The sequence below is a fragment of the Thermobia domestica genome, chromosome 7 (genome assembly GCF_964235325.1).
Source record: "Thermobia domestica chromosome 7, izTheDome1.hap1.1, whole genome shotgun sequence".
Taxonomy (NCBI): Eukaryota; Metazoa; Arthropoda; class Insecta; order Zygentoma; family Lepismatidae; genus Thermobia; species Thermobia domestica.
In genome coordinates this window covers 259,263,687-259,285,106 of record NC_137460.1, presented here as the reverse complement: position 1 = coordinate 259,285,106, position 21,420 = coordinate 259,263,687, and the positions used below count along the sequence as shown (strand labels likewise).

General features: G+C 36.9%; 1 protein-coding gene across 4 annotated transcripts in view; it reads left to right on the top strand.

Annotated features, from left to right (window-relative positions):
* LKRSDH (lysine ketoglutarate reductase/saccharopine dehydrogenase) overlaps positions 1 to 21,420 on the top strand; it is a 194,675-nt gene that overhangs the window by 74,632 nt on the left and 98,623 nt on the right. For all 4 annotated transcript variants that reach the window (XM_081766216.1, XM_081766219.1, XM_081766217.1 and 1 more), the window contains exons 6-7: positions 2,885 to 3,037; positions 13,283 to 13,508. In XM_081766216.1, the coding sequence (XP_081622342.1) occupies positions 2,885 to 3,037; positions 13,283 to 13,508 (379 nt within the window). The remainder of the gene's footprint in view (positions 1 to 2,884; positions 3,038 to 13,282; positions 13,509 to 21,420) is intronic.

The following is a 21,420-nucleotide window of genomic DNA, read 5'->3' as shown; positions in this document are numbered from 1 at the left end:
AGGGGTAAGCGGAAGTGGAACTAGAGATGTGCTTACTTGATTGAAGTCCTGCTCCGAGAAACTGGTTATGAGCAGTTCGTAATAACACTTCCGTGCCCACATCTGCTCGAACCTTCATATGAAGTCCCTGTGGTCTTCCTTGAGTCTGCTTTGTATGAACATAAAGACAAATCTGCGCTATGGTTCTGGAAGTAAGAATGTTCGTTTGTTTGAGCAGTAATGATCTGATAGGATCATCAAACAATCGTACTACATACACCCTCCATTCCAAAAGAAACCGAACTTTTGAAAACAAATAGTACCACTAGTGCCATCTGTTGTAATATTTTACCGGTAGATGGCGTAGTCCCTCATTGACAACTGGTATAAATGTAATGACATTTGGATGCACGGCAACAAAGTTATTGCGTTTCAACTGTCAGTGTGTTGTATACATCGGTCGGAAAATGAGTTTCAAACAACGAGCTGCAATTGAGTTTTGTGTTAAACTGGGTAAAACTTTTAGTGAAACTCACCAAATGCTACAAAATGCATATGGTGATGAATGTCTATCCCGTACGCAAGTTTACGAGTGGTTCAGGCGATTCAAATCGGGTAGAGAGACGCTGGATGATGACGAAAGATCAGGCCGTCCCAGAACCGGATTATCGGAAGAAAACATCGAAAAAGTGCGTGAATTCATAAAACATAACAAAAAATCGTCGGTGAAAGTTATTGAAATGGAATTAGGCATTCCTCAAACAACCGCATACCGCATTTTGACCGAAGTTTTGGGCCTTAAGAAGGTTAATTCGCGGTTTGTACCACACAAACTCACCGAAGACCAAAAAGTTGATCGAATTGCGCATTGCAAAGACATCGTTAAAAGTGCTCGGCAGGATCGAAACTTCTTGAAATCGATTGTAACTGGTGACGAGACGTGGTGTTTTGAATATGAGCCCGAAACAAAGCGGCAAAGTGCTGAATGGAGAGCGCCGGATGAAGGAACACCCAAAAAAAAAGTTGCTTGGTGAAGTCAAAAGTTAAGGTGATGCTGATTTGTTTTTACGATTCAAAAGGAACTATCCACAAAGAATTTGTTCAGCCCGGCCAGACAGTCACTGGAGAGTTTTACTTGGGCGTCGTGAAGCGTTTGCTGGCAAGAATTCGTCGTATTCGGACCGAATATCGCGAAATCGGCAGTTGGACTCTTTTGGACGATAATACACCATCACATCGTTCGCGACTTGTAACTGAATTTTTGGTCAAAAATCACATTATTCGGTTGCATCATCCGCCCTATTCACCAGATCTCGCTCCGTGCGATTTCTATCTGTTCCCGAAACTGCATTTGGCGATGAAAGGAAAGTGGCACGCATCGATTGATGCCATTGAGAAGGCGACGACCGCCGTCCTAAAGACCATTCCAATAAAGGACATGGAGAAGTCGTTTGACAACTTGTTGGAGTGTGCAAATATGTGTATCGATGCAGAAGGGGAATACATTGATTAATAAAAATGATTTGTTCCAAAATGTACATTGCTTTTTTGTTTTTTTAAAACTTCCGGTTTCTTTTGGAATGGAGGGTGTACGTCTTCTTCTCTTAGCTGTCTTACTGCACTGAACTTTGTGATTACAGGTGGTACAAGTTCAGACACAGGTAATGCACTAGCGCGTTGGTGGCAAAAATTTAAAAATAGCATATATGGAGAATCCACATCTCTACAGATTCAAATAGACAGATGGAGAATCCATACATATATTCCATCTGTGGGGATCACCGCTGTGCGCCTACCGCTCCGCTTACATATGCAGATCATTGCATTTGTCGGGTGTGACTTTCTACAGAGATCTCCAGAGGCGAGTTTTTGGGCTCAGGTTGCGCCCATTACTTTTTCGGCGTGGAGCCATAATTTTCATTAATCGAACTTCAATTATGCGGTGTCATAATAATGCTTTTTAAAATTGAATATAATTTATTCTACAAAGCAAATTATCTTAGTTTTGCTTACTTGCTTTGTAGTTTAGCGTCCTTCTTAGCACCGAAACTACATAAGACATAGTCCTATACCTTAATGTGGGTTCCGAACCACATGAACTCCCACTGGGAATTGACCCAAGTCTCCCGCGTAGAAGGTGCCTACACCACCCTCTTAGCAGAGACAACTTGCAAACCGCTTGCTGTAAGCTTGCAGTGGAAGTCGGCAACCTTGTATCCGGCTTGATTGGAAAGCGAACAAGCATGCCGCAAACTGGATTACAGTAACGAAGTTACATGGGGCCAACCTGGCATTGAGTGTTCTATTCAAGCTTGAAGCAGCGTTTTACGCTGACGGAAGTCAATAGCCAATCAACGGCCAGTAATGCTATGACGCTCTGCGAGGTATCTAAAATATCGCTTGCAAGTACAACAAAAGGCAGATTGTATGAAAGTAAGCGTAGAAAGCTGAAAGCCACGCGCCAACTGGCCGAAAGGTTTCTTTCTACTTGGATAACGACATAGCTACAACGGAGTTCGTTATCTTGCTTTTATCACAACAAATTCTACTACTGTTTTGAAAGAAATGGTAAATTTGGGGTAACTCTGCCCTTTGAGGATGGACACCACTAGTTTCTGTGTAGCATTTTGACCCGACAGCGATATCTTTCCGCGTTCATAAGATATTCGATATTATATTACCACCTTCGCTGTTTTTTCAGCGTCTCTCGCGGAAAACAGTGGCGTTTCTGACCCACGTTCATTAAGCTCTGTTTCTTAATTTCATGTCTCCTATTGCCTCGTTCAGTTTGTCGGTTATTACCTTACCGCCCTGTACATTGTGAAGCGTTAGTTATACTTCTCAAATTGTTTTTATATGATTTTGTAGGTTGTTTTTAAATGTGAATATTTTGCTTTATTTTCAGAATATCCGCTTAATAGATTATGAACGGTTGGTAGATGAACACGGCAACAGAGTGGTGGCTTTTGGTAAATACGCTGGTGTAGCAGGGACTGTTAATATTCTGCACGGGTTAGGACTGCGACTCTTGGCCTTAGGGCATCATACGCCATTTATGGTAAGTTGTACGTTAGTTCCACTAGATTACTATTACCAGTATCAAAAGCATATTAAGACGGTTTATGGCAAGCAATTAAGGTTAATGTTCCGTAGATGGCGGGTTCAGTTAGACCCACATGAGCTTGTTTGTAACGTTGTATTATTATTTACTTGTTGTTATTATAATATGCCTTACCTAGAGTTATTCTTTTCATTCTCATCGTTCCTTCTTAACAATTAATCACAAATATTCCTTTTTTCATGCTTTCTTTGCTCTTCACTAGACACATATTTATCTGTATTGTGTTATTGCGCAAAATTAGCAGTTACTGCAACATACACGTCCCCACAAACTTATTAAAGTTTGTGGATTTGAAAAACTACGTTTACCTAATGTCGAATCTATACGCAAACTCATATAACTTAGTCCAGAATTTAACTTATTTTTCTTTCTAACTAATCACATTCTGATGGCCTTTATTAGATGTTTTTTTTGGTTATTGTCATGCTAACATTTTGTCTGTTCCTGTACATTTCTCCGTAAATTTTGTATTTCGGAGCCGCCATCTGCAGAAGTTAACCAGCAATTAGAATTTGTATAATTCTTTGTACAGAGATCTCTCCATAACATGGATTTTGATATTCTTGTTTCTTAACTTCATAACTGGGACATTTAACTTTTTAAAATTAAATTACGTTTTGTAATCAACAATCTACTTGACAAACTCGCAATATCATAAATTGTAGAGTCAGTAATATGTGTTATTAGGATATATGCTGCACTCTAGCACTATTACACTCTTCCCTCCAAATTTCTACTCTACAGGAAAAGGAGGTCAACCAAGGGACGGTATTTATTTATTGAAGTCCGTTTATTTAAGTAAGATTTAAACGAAAAATATTATTCTTGGTAACTACATATTTCAATTTTATATTGTAAAAGCTATAAGTTATTGCAGCAATAAGATGAATACTACAACAATATTTATCGATAAGGTCACATCATCCCTTAGTATATACAAAGTACGTTCCAATTTCCCAGGCTATCTAGAAAAATGTAATCTTTTAAGATTTACGTCCCACGCTTATGTCGGCTGAGACGGTGATGATGAGAAATGAAGAAAATGATGGAATAAAGAAAGTGAGAGGAAATCTCGAGAAACCCTCACCCACAGTGTTTGTCCAGCACAAAGTACACTCGGCGTGAACTGGGATGGAACTATTTTTTTTTTTTTTTTTTTTTGTAAAGATCCCATGCACAAGACGTGAATGCTCTACTACTGAGCAGGCTTTCTAGATTGTCTTTCTCAGTTTTTCTTCCATTTTCATCATAATTATTTTTCTTCTCACGCAGATTTAATCTCTTCTCATAACAAGCATGTTTTTTGCATCTTTCCTTGGGGGACACGATGGCTAAGTGATGAAGCGCTTACCTCTGGTGCAGGGGGTACCTGGTTCGATCTCGTCCAAGTAAGTTTGTGGTAGACAAAATCGTGTCTGTTGGTTTTCTCGAAGTACCGGTATCTCTCATATTCTCATCCAACCAATTGTTCCATCATTATTTACTGGCTTTAATAATCGTCTTCCTTAGCTTAAAGGGTATAATCGTCGGACGTTAATCTGAAACATTTCATCTTCATTTCATCTATCTTTTCTTTCAATTCTGATACTTTTCCTCTTTATTTCTGATCCTTTTTCCCTTTACAGCTTCGCATCTCCGACTTACATAGAATTTCTGTTTCCATCATCCTTGTTCTAATTAGCTTTATGATATTCAAAAAAGTTGTTTTTAAGCCATACATCATTACTGACTACAATCCTATATATTCTTCTCTTCAGCTAAATTGTGACCTTCTTAACGCAATTTGAGACTTTTTCTTCAAATCTTTCCGTCATGCTTATGTAAGTACTTACTTAGTCGGACCTGTTCCACCATTAGATGTGGTGGTTTAACATAGAACTTTCCCATTTGGCACGATCTTTGGCCAGGATTTTTGCTTCATTCATTTCAAATTCTCTTCCCTTCAGAATTTCTCCCACCATTTCTTCCTATGCTTGCCTGCATTTTCCTTTCCGTCTCTTTCCATCTGGTCTAGCCTGCCACATTTTCTCGGTATCTTCCATATGGTAAACGTGTCCGAATAATCGTAGTTGTATCATTTCTATTTATTATTTTAAGGGTTCTATTTTAATCATGTTCTAATGGATTAATTTCTAGCCGTGAACTTTTTGTTTTTCCCTTATTTTTACAAAATACTTCATTTCACTTGCTTGTAGCTTACTGTAATATTTGATTGTCAGTGTCCGTTAACTCACATTCAGATGTTAACGTTGTTTTGTAGACAGTTAACTGTATTCATTTCGATATCTCTTTCTTACTGATGGAAAAATTAAATGAAATTTTGAGTTTTACGTCCCCCGGTTATGCCGATTAGGCTAAAGAAGACGGTGATAGTCAGAAATGAATGAAATGGTGGAATGAAGAAAGCGGGAGGAATCGGGAGAACCCCGAGGAAACAAACGCACACGGTGTTTGACCACCACAAAGTTCACTTGGCAGGAGCTGGGATCGAACTCGGAACCCCTAGTACCAGAGGTGAACGCTGTACCACTGAGCCACCGCGACCCCTTTCTTATTGATGGAGTTACTGTTAAGGCATGATATGGTGTTCCTCTTGCTGTGATTCTATTGTTTATTTCTTCGTTTATTTTCCCTCATTCCCGATTAGCATGAGCACCCGAAGGGGTAGGGGCAAGAAGCCCTGCGCCCCCCTGGCTCGCGAAAATAAATACGTAATATAACAAACCACGTAGGCTCCTATATTAAATACCAGAAATACCACACATAATATAGCAACCATGGAGATGCCCCCCCTAGAAAATTTTCGTCGGGCGCCCCTGCTGATTAGGACTCCTAAATACTTGATGAGTGCAAAATTTAAAATATAACTTTTTTTCTTTAAATTAATATTTGTAATCACGCGTTACTTTTTGACTTTAAGTTTCATAAGTATTCTTTATATTCAATGAAAATAATATCAAAGATTAACAGAAACCTTAGAATAATGAAACAAGTGTTTTAATAATAATGGCTTTGAAATGACAAATTTGAATTTTACATGTCATTGGAATTTAATTGTTACTTTGCTTCGTAAATTTGGAGACCTAGAGTATAAACTTCAGTAACTATCATTTATGATTTTTCTGTCTTCTGACTTAAAACACATTCAAACTTGAACTTATTATTGATCTAGAATTTTATATATTTACTAGCTGAACCTGCGCTCTCTACACAGCGCATCATTCGCATATGAGTATAAATCTCCTTGTAATTCCTCGCAACATCTGTAGGCCTACATGTCCCTTTACGGACACAAGTGAAAGACGTCTTGATAAAAAATAAATAAATAAATAAATAAATTTTAAAAAAATAGGCAAGGGGGTATCATAAAGGGGAGATTTTTTCTATTATTTTTTCTCAATATATCGCACCGTTTGTAAGATTTGAGCATACTTCCAGTTGGTTTCTAATTCATGTATGACAGTGGTGTTTTCTTTCTTCTTGCATGCAGTACGTAATAAGTAGGGCAACCCAAAAACATAATAGCTATTTACACATATGGTTGGTACCTTGAACATGGTTGTGGTTGTCTAAGGGTCCAGAAGAAATTAATTTTAAAAGCATAATTTTAGAAAATAAAGCATAATTTAAAATATATAGCACAATTCTTGGAAAATCCTGTTTAACTTCAAGTTTATCATGTTGTATTAATATTTTTAAAACCAATATTTACAATGCAAAATCTTTGAGAACATAAAATGCAACAATGAAAAGCTTATTTTTATTTCTGTAAGCTTTTTGGTGTAACACTTTGAAGTGGAGAAAAGAAAAAGCAAAAGAAGAAAACTTTCCAAAGACAATGAATGAACAATGGTTTTCTTGTAAGTGTACACAGTAGAAAATGGTTGTGTTAATTCAGCTCAATTTTAACACAGGGCAATGGTTCCAGCGTGACTACCACTATCCGGTGTTAGTTCAACACAGACCCCGTGGTGTTGGCGTTTAACACAGGGGGTGTGTTACGTCTTTAACACACAACCGGTATTGAACCGTGCCGTAAGCGTTAATGAACCATAAAATTACTCCCTCAAAATATGTTAAATCGCCTATATGCGTAATGTGTTTACATTATGCTGAGTCTAAAAAAACACTTTAAACAAATATAAAAAATGTACTCTAGTGGCGGAGGGGGGCCACGAACCTCCAAACTTTCAATTACTAGCCGCGTGCTCTTCCGACTTGGCCACGGAGGCGATGAAGAAAACGTCGCTTGTAGAGGGATAAATTGTTTAGGTCTTTTGAATTTGGCTAATCAGAGTGCTCCTTTAAGCTGCGTATAGGGCCTATTCGACGATAACCGTTCGGATAAGATAAAATCTGCTCACCATGTAGACCTAATTTTAAAACAAAATGACGACTGTCTATTTACTTTATTTTATAGTTCTTCCATATTCACTTTCAAATGATCGGCGCCAGTTGCCATCTAATAAAGCTGATGCGTTTGTTGCTTCTAGTACACAATCGCTTAGAAAAAGAAGCAGGGGCGTCATTTAGGGGGGCAGGGAGGGGCAATTGTCCCCCTGAGTTTGAGATTTCTATAGATTTTATGAATTAAATAGTAGTAAATCAGTGAAATACGCGAAATTTTACTTATATCAAAGAGTCTTGCCACACACCCCCAAGCAAAATCTGAAACGACGCTCCTGAAAAGAAGCAATAAATACATCAAATGAGAGAGACGAATTTAGAACACCTAAATGGCACATGCCTAGCACATCTTGTGCTGTTAGGGTTTCTTCAGAAACATTATGTAAAACGATTGAAAACACCGCGCGGTTTGCATTTTGAAATTTTGCGTATACCTGGATTTGTTTAAGTATTTCTTTCTACTGTGTTTGTCTGTAGCTTCAATTCATAAGCCTTTATAATTAGATGCCCAACATATTTGGCAATCACGCAGAAAACAACACCGAAGATTCTACACTTGTGTTAATTTAGCACACATGCTGTGTGTCATTTCAACTACCGACATTTGACACACAACTCCAAATGGAGAATGAGTTGTTCTAACCACTTGTTTGTGTTATATTTTAACACAATCTTCTTAACACATAGGCATGTCGTTGAAATAACAACGATTTTTTTACAGTGTAACTGCGCAGTTACGTATGATGATTCGAAATGTACAAAAAGTGCACAAGAACTCCACACTATATTGTTATGTGTACCTCTTGAACTTGAGCACTTTTTGTATTTTTTGGTGGCATCTTCTACTTTCCCTTTCTGTATATATGCAGTTCTAAAGTGCACACAAGCGATAGAAAAAATTGACTCGAGTAAAGCATATCTTTTTACACTGCATTAAGTAGAAACTTCATTAAATATGAAAGAAACTGGTTGCATAAAATATTAATAAATAGATCAAGATATTTAGAACATTTAATGTATAGTAAATATCATACATTATACACGATTAATGTAAAATAATGATTAAAATTAACAATAAAGCATCATCATCATCATCATAGGTATTCTGCCTTTATTGGCAGGTCACTTGCCGCAGCTGAGAAGCTTCCATGCTCCACGGTCCTCCGCTAACCTCTTCGTCTTCGCGTATGATCTTTCTGTTTTTATATCATCCATTAATTTTAATCTGCTTCGCCCCCTCCCTCTCTTTCCCGACACCATACCTTCTAGGACGTCCCTCATAATAAAGCATAATTTGCAAAAAGTAAAGCATAATTAAGCAAAAAATAAAGCATAATGTGGGTTGCTCTAGTAATAAGCAAATACATTACATATACAATTAATTATAATGTCAGTTATATATGGTGTTCATAAAGATGTGGCTGCATCTTTACTGAGAAAAGGAACTGAAACTTCATACAGCTTGTTGTATTTATTATTCCACTTCGTGCGGACATCTAAACAAAACTAAACAAGAAAGAAAAAACTAAACACCTCAGCTCATCAAGGCGTTCATTAAACCATGCTTTCAGGACGAGATCTATATTGAGTCCTGGTTACCACAGTAAGTTACCCAACTGAGCATCCTAACATAACGAATTGCGAACTTTTACTAAAACACTCATTTCTACACAGACTACAAGGTTACTCACTAACATAATTCTTTTTTTTTTTTTTTTTTTAACAAAACCTTTTTGGACTTATTAACATTTTGTCCTTTGCCTTAACAGTTCATTGGGCAAAACACTCAAATAAAGATTTATCTTAGACTAGAGAAATGGTTATCCTTCCTTTTTCATTATTATTTGGCCATGAAACAGACGCCTGAGACATATATAACCCCAATATACAACTACGTGGTGTTGGAATGTATAGTGCGTAGGATATGATGCTTTAGTTTTTTTTTAATTTCAATACTTCCAGTGTACCCGTAAAAATGTAATAAAGAAATAGTGGCCATGTTTTTTTAAAATTAGAACTGGACAATCTACGCAAAATTGGCAATCGATCAGTGAAAACGTAATCTTTCTAGAGCCTGTAGTTTCCGAGATCTCATTGTCGAAAGGATTGGCCACAAACATATAAACGTCCACAAACATATAGTCTAAAAGAACTCCAAAGATGGCAGCACGATTCATTTGCATTGATTTTGGAGAAGATTTACTAAAATACAAAGAGTTTGAACAATAATTTTAAAACAAACTTTATGAAAAAGATCTGTATTTATTGTTTATTTAAAGAACACACACTTAAAATGTTTGTCTCTGTTAAACGTAAAATCACACATAACCGTAAGTGAAAGATTTGAAAAACTCCAAACTTATAGGTTGGAGCTCAGGCGTTTTTTTACAATATGCCTATATTTCGCTAGCACGTTTCGATAATCATATTTTGAATATTCATTTACTGTGATGCTTTCACTGCATCAAAATGCACAAAATGAGTTTATCTAAATGCACTTATTATTCTATTATCCTATTGTGTGTTAGTTTAGTTATTGTTAATGTTTATATTTTGTTTTGTTTCAAGTTTTTTTTTTAAATATTAATATGCATATATGTGTTTGCAACTTCTTGCATTTTAGTAATTGTTACTTATCAACATTTTCTTTAACATCACATTGCCCAACAACAAACGCAATAAAAGTTAATTGATGCTTCCACATCCCAGGCCAAGAGAGAGGGCGAAACCCTCTAGTGGCAGTTTTTCATATTTCCAAATATTATGCGACAATAAAGATTTCAACCAATCTTGTCTCCCTCAAAAAAAAAAAAAAAAAAAACTCAGGCGTTTTAATTGGTATTGTAGTATTTTAATAGATAGATTTATTATTGGAAGACCATCGCCTATACATGTATCATTATAATATGAGGTCTTATTCGTTCCCTTTAAAACAGATAACATTAAAAATATACAACGTGGAACTTATTTTGTTGATAGATAAACGATCCTTTTTTTTTTTTTTTTGTCAACATTTTAATTGTCGGGTTCGCATGTTCAATAAACTTATGTATTTCTTAAGTTTAAGTAATTCAGCATTGTATGAACATTGAGAAACAACCGTTGTGGATTAAAATTATTACTGTAATATCTCTTTTACGTAAAGTGAAGAGTTCACAAAACTTCCACGAAGTTTTACACTTACTGAATTGTTTTAAAATATGTTATTATTTGCTTTGCGTTACCCTCATGTATCTTAGGGTTCTACTCCATAGAAGGTACGTTAATAGTTACGAATATGTATTGTACCCACCAGTTTCAGGAATTACAGGAGGATGAAAACCAGTAATAAGACAAGAAAAGCTGCACGCTTTCATGTAATATAATCTACAGCAGCGTTTCCCAATCCTTTTCAACTTGCGGCACACTACAGGTGTAACTTGAATTCTCGCGGCACACTCATATAGATATTATTATTATTATTATTATTATTATTATTATTATTATTATTATTATTATTATTATTATTATTATTATTATTATTATTATTATTATTATTTGTAAATATAAAATACCGTGGTATTTTTTTCTGTGATTACTGATCTCCTTTCCGCAGAGAAGAAACGTCGATCACTTGTTTTCCTCCGTGGTAAATCATTAAGCTTATTTTTCATTCTAATTTAAAAATAAAAAAAAATCAATTACAATGAAGTGTAGCACTCAGGTTTTTAAAAATACGCTTTCTTTTTCGAAAACTGTATCCAAACTTTCATTAAGAAGGAACATCATTAAAGAACAAAGAAACAAATCTCTTGTACTTTTAAAACACAAATGTAGGTCATTTGTATCCATGTTTGCTTTGTCGAAAGGATTGAATGATATTTTAAAATTTCAACTTACGAAATAATGTGCAACAATAAAGAAGCAATAATGGTGATAAGAATGATGGCAAATACTTTTCTAACATTAAAAATGTACAGAATATTAACAGAATATGAAACTTAAAATTGTAGATTCATAGTAATGTGAAACACAGATATACATTTTTCCTCATAAATATAATGTGATACTCAATGTCTGCTATTTGATTGTAATAGAATTAATAATTTTGTTTTGATTTCCTCGCGGCACACCGGTTAGGAAACGCTGGTCTACAGTATTCAACGTTCACTACGTCTTGAAGACAATATTCACAAAATATCCCGCGTCCCCATAGTTGTATACTTTGTTCCGTTTCATAGGACTAGCTCAGGAGAGTAATGATCCCGGAAGTAGAAACGAAAAACACAGTTCTGATTGGTTGGCGTTATCTATGTCTTGCCACATTGCATTCAAATAGCAGAATTCAGACGATTGTTGCCGGTCCTCGTGGCCGAGTGTTCTAGCGTTGTATGCTAGTAACGAAGATCTCTTTTGGCGTGAGTTCAAACCCGGCCCGAGGAAAGTTTTTTAACATTTTTTTTACATTTTTATAACACTTTTTAAATTAAAATAATACGAAAATAATACTCAAAAATGTGATTTACTTACTTTTGTGCAGATAAGTAGTAGTAGTAACGGGTTAGAAGCCCCGCAGGGCTCGTTTTGTTGTACCCTATGATATAAGGCTCGTTTTGTTCCCCTTGTACTAAATGATATAGATTTTGTAACCAACTTAATACAACTGACTAGGATAGCGCGTAAAACAGCTTGTTTGAGTAGCGCGCGAAAAAACGTACTTCCGGGAGTATTACTCTCCCGAGCGGGTCGTCGTTTCATGTCGTAGCCAGTGTTGGTAGGTTTCCGTAAGAAAATTTCTCTCGACTGACATAAGTCTTTTCCCTTTTCTTATCAAATTTTCCTTAGTTTAAGTGTCTAATTCCTGTGACAAAAGTTATATAAGATTAATTTAGCTATATTAAATAAGTGCCAAGCATATTTGTTTTATTCATTTTCTTCTATGCTTCTTTTTTTTTTTTTTTTTTTTTTTTTTACTTCTTCATTCATTTTTAAATATTCACACAAATATACTTTAGTTAACGATGGCTGCAAATTACGCTACTTCCAACACAGAGACATAAAGTATGCTATTGTATTGGTTTATTTCTGAAAAACAAAGGAAAATTTAAGCATTTATATTTCCCAATCAGTCAGTGCAAGAATTTCCCTGGATTTTTGTGTTTTATCGAAATATTCCCTTTTTCCTATTTTGCTAAATTTACCTACAAAATTTCCCTAAATCAGGGAAATTTCCCTCAAACTACGAACACTGGTCGTAGCTCAATCTAATTGATCTCCTGTTGTGAAATTGTCTTCTAAACCTGGCATATACAATGCACGTCATCTTTTAGAATTTCAACGTTGCATAAACAGTTGCAAACAGAAACATTATTTCGTTGTTCAACGAATTTCAGGAAAATCTGCAGTAATCTATCAACGTGTGTTCTTGAGAGTAAAACAGAATAGACACGACTGTATGTGTTTTATTGAATGGGTGCTAGTTAGTTTTATATAATGATTATAAGATTTTATATATAATGATTTTAAGACAAATTGCATTCAAATTACGCCAAATATTGTATATTCATTAATACAATAGGGGGTCCCACATGAGCTTTTGGGAGCCCGGGCACCCCCCCCCCCAGGATCGGTGCCCTTGATAGTACATAGAGGAAAATGTGTTACGAAAACATGTTACTGTCATTGTTAGAATATCAAACGTCTATGTATATATTATATTAAGCTCTATTGTCTTTTTTGTATATAAGTTCAGAAAGCTTGCAATTAGTAACTCAACTGTTCTATTTTTCTTGCTAGCATATTGGTCCAACCCATAATTACCGAAACTCGTCGATGGCCAGACAAGCCGTTCGAGATGCAGGCTATGAGATCGCCTTAGGAATGTTACCGAAGAGCGTAGGCCCTCTGACGTTTGTGTTTACAGGTTCTGGAAACGTATCTCAGGGTGCGCAGGAAGTTTTCCAAGAGTTACCACATGAATATGTTCCTCCTCATTTGTTGAGGAAAGTGGCAGAGCATGGAGGTAAGCATAGAAACGTACCACCTTTCGAGATGTTTACATTTCCTTAAAACCTTGTTTGACTTCCCAAATATAGTCAGAAGTTAGTGTAAAAGCATCAAGGGTATCATGAAGAAGTCTTCTTTATTAGCATTGTATATAGTACTAGTCATTTTCTAAACTGCAGTATCACAGTTTACTGTCCAAAATTATAGAAATGCGATACAAGGGAAACAATCGATAGCAATATGCGATGCATACAGGGTTTGTTCGGAAAGTAATGAGACTAGCCACCGAACGGCGCTCCAATTGTCAACAGTTCGTTCGCCACGAGCGGGATTGGTGGTGGTGAGTCTTAGCTAACCAACGATACCCTGATCAGTCGCTTCCGAGTTCTGGTAGAGGAAGGGTCACTTATCGTAAGAACTGTATTTTAAAATGACGTCGAGACTTTTGAAAGCTAAAAATGTAGCTTTCACTTGAATAACGATATGTAATTAAATTTTGCTTCAAGCTTGGAAAAAACACTTCAGAGACGTTCACCAAGATTAAGAAGGCCTACTAGGGTAAAGATCTCTTAAGAACCCAGGTTTTACTTTGACGTGGAGATTTCAAGAGCGAACAGGAAAACATGGATGACGACGAACACTCTGGACGCCCTTCGATGAATCGGGTGAACAAAAATTTCTGTGTTGCCACGTTGCGTCAACCACCGTACAGCCCCGACATGAGCCCAGCGGACTTTTCTCTGTTTCCCAAACTCTAAACAAGCTTGAAAGGTCACCATTTTGACGATGCTTTGGCCAGCCAAGCAGCAACGACGGTTGTTCTGAGGGGGTTGTTGGAAGCTGACTTGTAAGAAGCATAAGCTACTTGGAAATAGCGTTGGCGGCTGTCAATAGACAAGGAGAGTACTTCGAAAAATTTTAATAAGATGTACCAATCGGATCAATAAATTTTATTTCCTGGACCCAGTCTCATTACTTATCCGGACAAACTGTGTACATGATCATAATTTTTTGTGGAAAAGAGCAATTTAGCCTATACAAAACAGTATGTCTTGGTCTTTCCTTCATGATAGAATAATTCTCTCATTAAGTTCGGTGGTAAATATCCCCTCGAATTTCCTGCCGAATTTCACAAACCAATCTATTACAGACTAAACACAATACAACTGGAGACAGGCAGATCGTGGAATTGACAAAGAAGGTATGATGCGCACTTCGACATTTTATTGTATCTGGACATAAAGCGCTTCAGTGGGCTTTATTTGTGTATATACGGTCATTATTTGCATGCAAGTTTTCAGTTGTATTGTAGATCTTCCTGTATAGAATATGACAAATTTAAGGACGAACTAGTAAACTTATTGTACAGTGTTGTTCTTTCTTCTGTGTTGTCTTCCCCTAGCAACGGCGTTTATTTCAATGAGTTGTAGCAATACAATTATCCCAACGTTTAACCCATGACTGGAAGCACATCTGGAAAGCTTATTTTGGAAGGGCATTTAGCTGCTCTATCGTGGTCCTCTCAATGTCAGTAATGGTGTCAAAACGTTTTCTTTTAAGCATGGTTTTAATTTTTGAGAAGAGCTAGAAGTCTCATGCTGCTATATCCGGAACGTATGGTGAATACCAACTGACAGGAATATTTTTTTTTTTCGTCTAAAAACTCCTGTTCGTGATCAAAAGTCGGGAAACGAATTTCTTCTCATTTGCAAATCGTGGGTTAAAATGCTTTGTACAAATTCGTACGAAATGCTAAGTTATTTGGTAAGCTCTCGAATAGTTATTCACCTGTTTGAAAGAACAATTTTTGCCACCTTTAGCACGGTTTCTTCTGTTTTTGAGGTCAGTGGACGTCCCGAACGTTGCTTGTCCTTTATCGACTCATTTCCGTTTTCAAATCCGTTTCCGTATTACTTGTAAACGGTCTTAGTTACAGCATTATCACCATACACCAATTTCAGCATTTCTTGAGTTTGTTTGCACTTTTTTGCAACTTGAAACAGAACTTAATGTTTACGCGTTGTTTGAAATCCATGATGTGCGACAGACTCGGCAAACAACCTCACTCTAGCGAGCAGTGTTGCCAACAACCTCTGAATAAAATAGGCTAGATGGCCTTCAGAAATAAGCTTTTTTTAAGCAAAAAATGGCTAGATTTCAACTGCTATCCTATAACACACTTTGTAGATTTTAAACCCTTTTTTTGTGTGCAGGATTGTATGTGAGTTATAGTAAAATTTGAAATGTTGAATTTTATTCGCTGAAGACTGACAAGCTATACATAACTTTAAATTACAATAAAATCTATCAACAACTCATCTGATTTGTGAAAGTGAACAGCCATATTATCAGTTGAATTGAAATAAATCATCATCGATGACGTCGTAGCTAGCTGAGGCGATGGAGCTGTATACACCATCGTTGATTGTGGATTGATTGTGTTTGTGTAGACTGCCATTGTCCCAATTTTCAGTAGTACGTCTTCCAGCAGGTCATAGCCCTTACAAACACTTCTTTTTTCTCCGTACACCCACATGGATGATCATGATTGCATTGAGAGTTTTCAAGCTAATTAGATATCCTATTTGTTTCTTTTAATAAACAAAAACTATCTTTGTGACTTGAAGAACCAAACAGTTTACTAGTATTAGAAAACTTTCATTTTTATAATATAATGCAAAAATTAAAATAATTAAAAAGTAGCAAACTGAGCCCTTACGGGAGTGATATTAAAATTCTTTCTGACTCGATAAGTAATGTTAAGCAGTTATAAATCTGTGAGTGGGGAGAGAGAACAAGCATGAAAAACAAGTGTTCGTTGCGTAATGAAACGCCCTCTGTCTACAGAAAGCAATTAATATGATAATATGTAATGACAAATAGGCTCATCATCATAGGTATTCTGCCTTTATTGGCAGGTCACTTGCCGCAGCTGAGAAGCTTCCATGCTCCACGATCCTCCGCTAACCTTTTGTCTTCGCGTATTATCTTTCTGTTTTAATATCATCCATTAATTGTAGTCTCCTTCGCCCCCTCCCTCTCTTTCCCGCCACCATACCCTCTAGGACGTCCCTCATGATACAATCTCTTCTTAGACAATGTCCCAACCAGTTTCTCTTCCTCTTCCTAATAATATCTAAAAGTGTTCTTTTCTCACCCACCATTTCTAACACTCTCTCATTCGTTTTCCGCTCGACCCAACTAACTCTTTCCATTCTTCTCCACACCCACATTTCGAAGGCTTCCAGTCGATTTTCGTCAACCTTACGCAATGTCCACGTTTCCGCTCCATACAGCACAACTCCCCGCACGAAGCATTTTATGAGTCTTTCTCTCAACTCTTTGTTCAAGGTCCCACAGAACAGACTTTTCTTTCTTTTAAAGGCTTCTTTCGCCATTGTTTTAAAAATTACACTTTATTTTCAAAGAAAAAGTATTTTTAGAATTAATTTAATGGCCAATAAAAAGCCCAAAATGGCAAAAGATTTTCATAAAATAAGCTATATTTAAGGCTGTAAGCATTTTGTAGATTTGTATGGCTAAATGCCCCTCCAAATAGACTAGATTTAGCCACAAAAAAAAAGGACTAAATTGGCATCACTGGTAGCGGCTCTGGATGCTGAGTGACAAGTCAGAACATGTTTCAACTTCACGCTGTGTCTCAACCAGTGTTGCCAATTTGGGGGAAAGGCGCTAAATCTAGGGGATTCGACTACCAGGGTAGCGACAAAAAATAATTTTTCCGATTAGCGACTTTTTTGGTGATTTTTGAGTGACAATTTGGCGGCTTACTTACAAATCTAGCGACTTTTGTGCTGCGAGTAACTTGTGCTGTAATCATGTACTATTAGCTCGAATCAGTTCAGATATATGCTTATTTTCCTTTTGCTTATTTGAATCAGCGCAGGTGTTGACGAGCTGCGAAAGTGCATAGCATTTATCTCCATATTTCCGCTTTGATTGCTGTTATCTCTTGCCCTTTAACGGGGAGCAAATCCAACCATCAATGTCCTTAAGTTTGCAGAGCTTCCGTTTAGAGGCACAAATAATACATTATCGATAACAAGCTGATTATCTGTAGAAGCGTGAGTAGAAGTGAAGTGTGTAAGATTTTCTCTTTGTAGACTCTTAATTTTGCTCTTTTCTCTAAACTCATTTTTCATTTCGTTGAAGTGACATTGATCATAAAGTTAAAAATACCTAGGTATACATTGTATTAAAAGTGAAATTATTGTTAGTTACATAAGATTCTTTCATTTACGCTTTTGTAGGGTAGATGGTACTATGGCTTGAACTTATCACATACATATACATTATATATATATATATATATATATATATATATATATATATATATATATATATATATATATATATATGTATGTATGTATGTATGTATGCGTGTGTGTGTGTGTGTGAGAGAGAGAGAGAGAGAGAGAGAGAGAAACGAAATTACACGAATATTTTTTTAGCGACTTTTCACTCAAGATTGGAGTCATTTCATCTCCTATTTAGCGACTTTTTGTATCAACTTGTTGGCAACACTGGTCTCGACGGATCAAGTTATTGGACAAATTGAAAGCAAATGGTTGTAGCGTCAGCAGTTGCTGCTAAAAATATGCATTCAATGTATTTTTTGATTGCACATTGTGGTTTCACATGCCATATTGGATAAAACATAAGCAACATTGCAACACATCTTATTAAATAATAGCAGCATGTTTTAACTTCATGATGGTAGGCCAATGGACTTGGCCTATTTTCTCTATATAGGCTATATAACAAGTGTATCAAAAATTCGGGTTTATAGGTCAGCTTCGTTGTGAGTAAAGATACTAAAAATTATTTTTTTAAAAAAGAAAAATGGTTAGAAATAGGAGTGTTTTAATCCAAAATGGTCTATTTTTTTTAATCTCACAAGCCCTTGGGCTCCACACTGATAAGGCGCCCTATATTAAATAGAAAAATAACGTTATCAGTTCAGCATGCTGTTACCTTTGACCCTCAGTGTCCTAACAGTACAGCATTGCTGGAAATTTATTCAAAGTGTTCTAGAATCCATCACACAACAATGTGCATGTTCCCCGTGTCATTTTTATGTGGCCTTATGTTCCGTTCGAGCAGCCTGCTGAACTGGTAACGTTTCCCGTGTCATTTTTGCGTGGCCTTGTGTTTCATTCGAACAGCCTGCTGAACTGGTAACGTTTCCTGTGTCATTTTTGCGTGGCCTTGTGTTTCATTCGAACAGTCTGCTGAACTGGTAACGTTTCCCGTGTCATTTTTGTGTGGCCTTGTGTTTCATTCGAACAGTCTGCTGAACTGGTAACGTTTCCCGTGTCATTTTTGCGTGGCCTTGTGTTTCATTCGAATAGTGTGCTGAACTGGTAACGTTTCTCGTGTCATTTTTGCGTGGCCTTGTGTTTCATTCGAACAGCCTGCTGAACTGGTAACGTTTCTCGTATCATTTTTGCGTGGCTTTGTGTTTAATTTGAATAGCTTGCTGAACTGGTAACGTTGTTCTTTAACATAGGGCGCCTTACCAGTAGGGAGTCCAAACGGTTGCTACGATTGGAAAAAAAATCCACCAATCTTAAATTATCTATGTCCAACTTTCCTCTTTTTCCATTTCTTTGTACCTTTACTCATAACGGAGTTGTCGTATGGTTCCGGAATTTCCATAACATGTACGAGGGTGACTCAGAAAGTAATACTTTTATTTGAGGCACCTTTATTTGTATATGACGGATAGCACCGATACAAGTATCAGTGGAAAGCTTGTAATGTCGGCTGCAAATGGTGGCATCATTTTCTCAACATAGTCCCCATTACGGTAACACACTTGTGCCAAGCGGAACTAAATTTTTCATGCTGTCTGCAAAGAATTGTGGTGGCTGCTGGCGACAACATTGGCGAACTTCGCCTTGCACCTCCGCATCACAATTGTAGCGTTGGCCTTAAGGTGTTCCTTACGTTTGAGGAAGAGCTAAAATTCTCAGGGCGCAAGATCCGGTCTATAAGGCAGCATGAGGCAAAATGTCAACATTTTACCAGCAGATGGAACATCTTTGAATGTTTTTGGCGGAGGAGAGGACGTGTATCGGTATTCTTCATTTCTGGGCCGTAATGGTGTATTCACGATTCGTCGCCGGCGATGTATGTTCCTGGGCGCACAACCTTCCTCAGTCAGAAATTCAATGACAGCCTGGTGTTTCAACTGGATGTAACTACTAAATGCCATGGATTGCTCCATTACTCTGGAACGAGAAGAGATAAGCAGGGTGAAATAAGTGACATTCTATGGCTTAAACATCAGTAATGATAAACATGATAAACATTATATTAATGATAAACAGTTCAAAATGTTTGCACAGGTACAAAGGCAGACGGACACTTGAAAATAGAAGACAAGAATTCGGAAGATGCATAAAAATGATATATTTACAAAGTAACATTATATACTGTACAATTCAAAAGCATATCTTTTACTAATACGTCAATGGCACGCCTAGTGTACACAAGAAGAGAAATCACACGATTTTCCGGTGGAAATTGATATAAAGGCACGCACGGTTACTTTTTTTTTTTTTTTTTTTTTTTTTTTGGCGTCGTCTACACGTTCAGCACATCTCTTTATGTGCCGCTGAGAATGAGCTGACACAGCACGATAAGAGAAGCGCGGGGATGTGAACGTCTGTGAGCTGTTGTGTGGGTCATGCCTCGTGGAAAGTTGTTGTCGAGTGAGGAACAAAGACGTATCTGTGCGTACAACTACATGAGCCTGTCAAATGGGTAAACTTCAAAACGGTTAAATCCTTCAAGTTGTGTAGTTGATAATTACGTTCGGTTGGGCGCACAATACGGAAAGAACGGAAAGTATCTTAGAACAAGAAAACTTTCGGAGCCTGCCAAACGATTAATTGTGCGCAAAGCAAAGGCCGGAAATATGTCCTAATCCCAAATTGTTGCTGTTTGCAAGTTACCTATCACATCCAGAAGAATGCGTTACATTTGGAATCAAAATCCACATCTTACATTCAAGAAACGGAAGTGTAAACCAGTTTGCGGAAACCGTATGTCGTGGACGTCCGATGGAATCACGTTGTGTTTAGTGATGAGAAGAAGTTCAATTTAGAAGGTCCGAATAGTTTCAAATAGTATTGGCATGACCTTAGGGAAGAGGAGCAAGTGCAAATGAGCAGAAAGGTTGGTGGAGAAAGTGTTGTGATTTGGGTAGCGTTTTATCTTAAAGATAAATCCAACATTGCTTGGCTCAACCCAAAATGAATTCATCAATGTACACAGAGATATTAGAAATAGAATTCCTGCGTATGTATGAGGAGTTGGACGATCAGAACCTGATTTTCCAGCACGACAACGCTGCTATCCACAGGGCAGCAGCAACTGGACAGTACTTTCAAGATAAAGGAATCAACGTTAGGAAATGGCCAGCGAGAATCCCGAAACTTAACCCGATAAAAAAAACCTATGGGACATCCTTGCACGCAATGTTTATCGCAATGGACGGCAATTTGCTAAGTTGAAAAACGCGATACGAGAAGACTGGTCAGCGATTCCACGACAACAACTAACAGATCATATAAACACAATGCCGAAACGTATATTCCAACTTATTCAGAAGAAGGGAGGGCCAATCAAGTACTGAACATTTATTTTCCATTCTGTACTATGCATTATACTTTTATTTTTGTCAAAGATACTGGGTGTCCTTATATTAATTTCCATCCAAAAATGGTCTCATTTCTCTTTTTGTGTAAACTACGATGAGTGCCAGTGATGTATTAGCAAACGATATGCCTTTGATTTGAACAGTATAGAATGTTACTTTGTAAATGTATTATCTTTATCCATCCCCAGTGTTCTTGTTCTTGCCTCTTTCTATTTCCAAATGTCGTTCTGCCTTTATATCA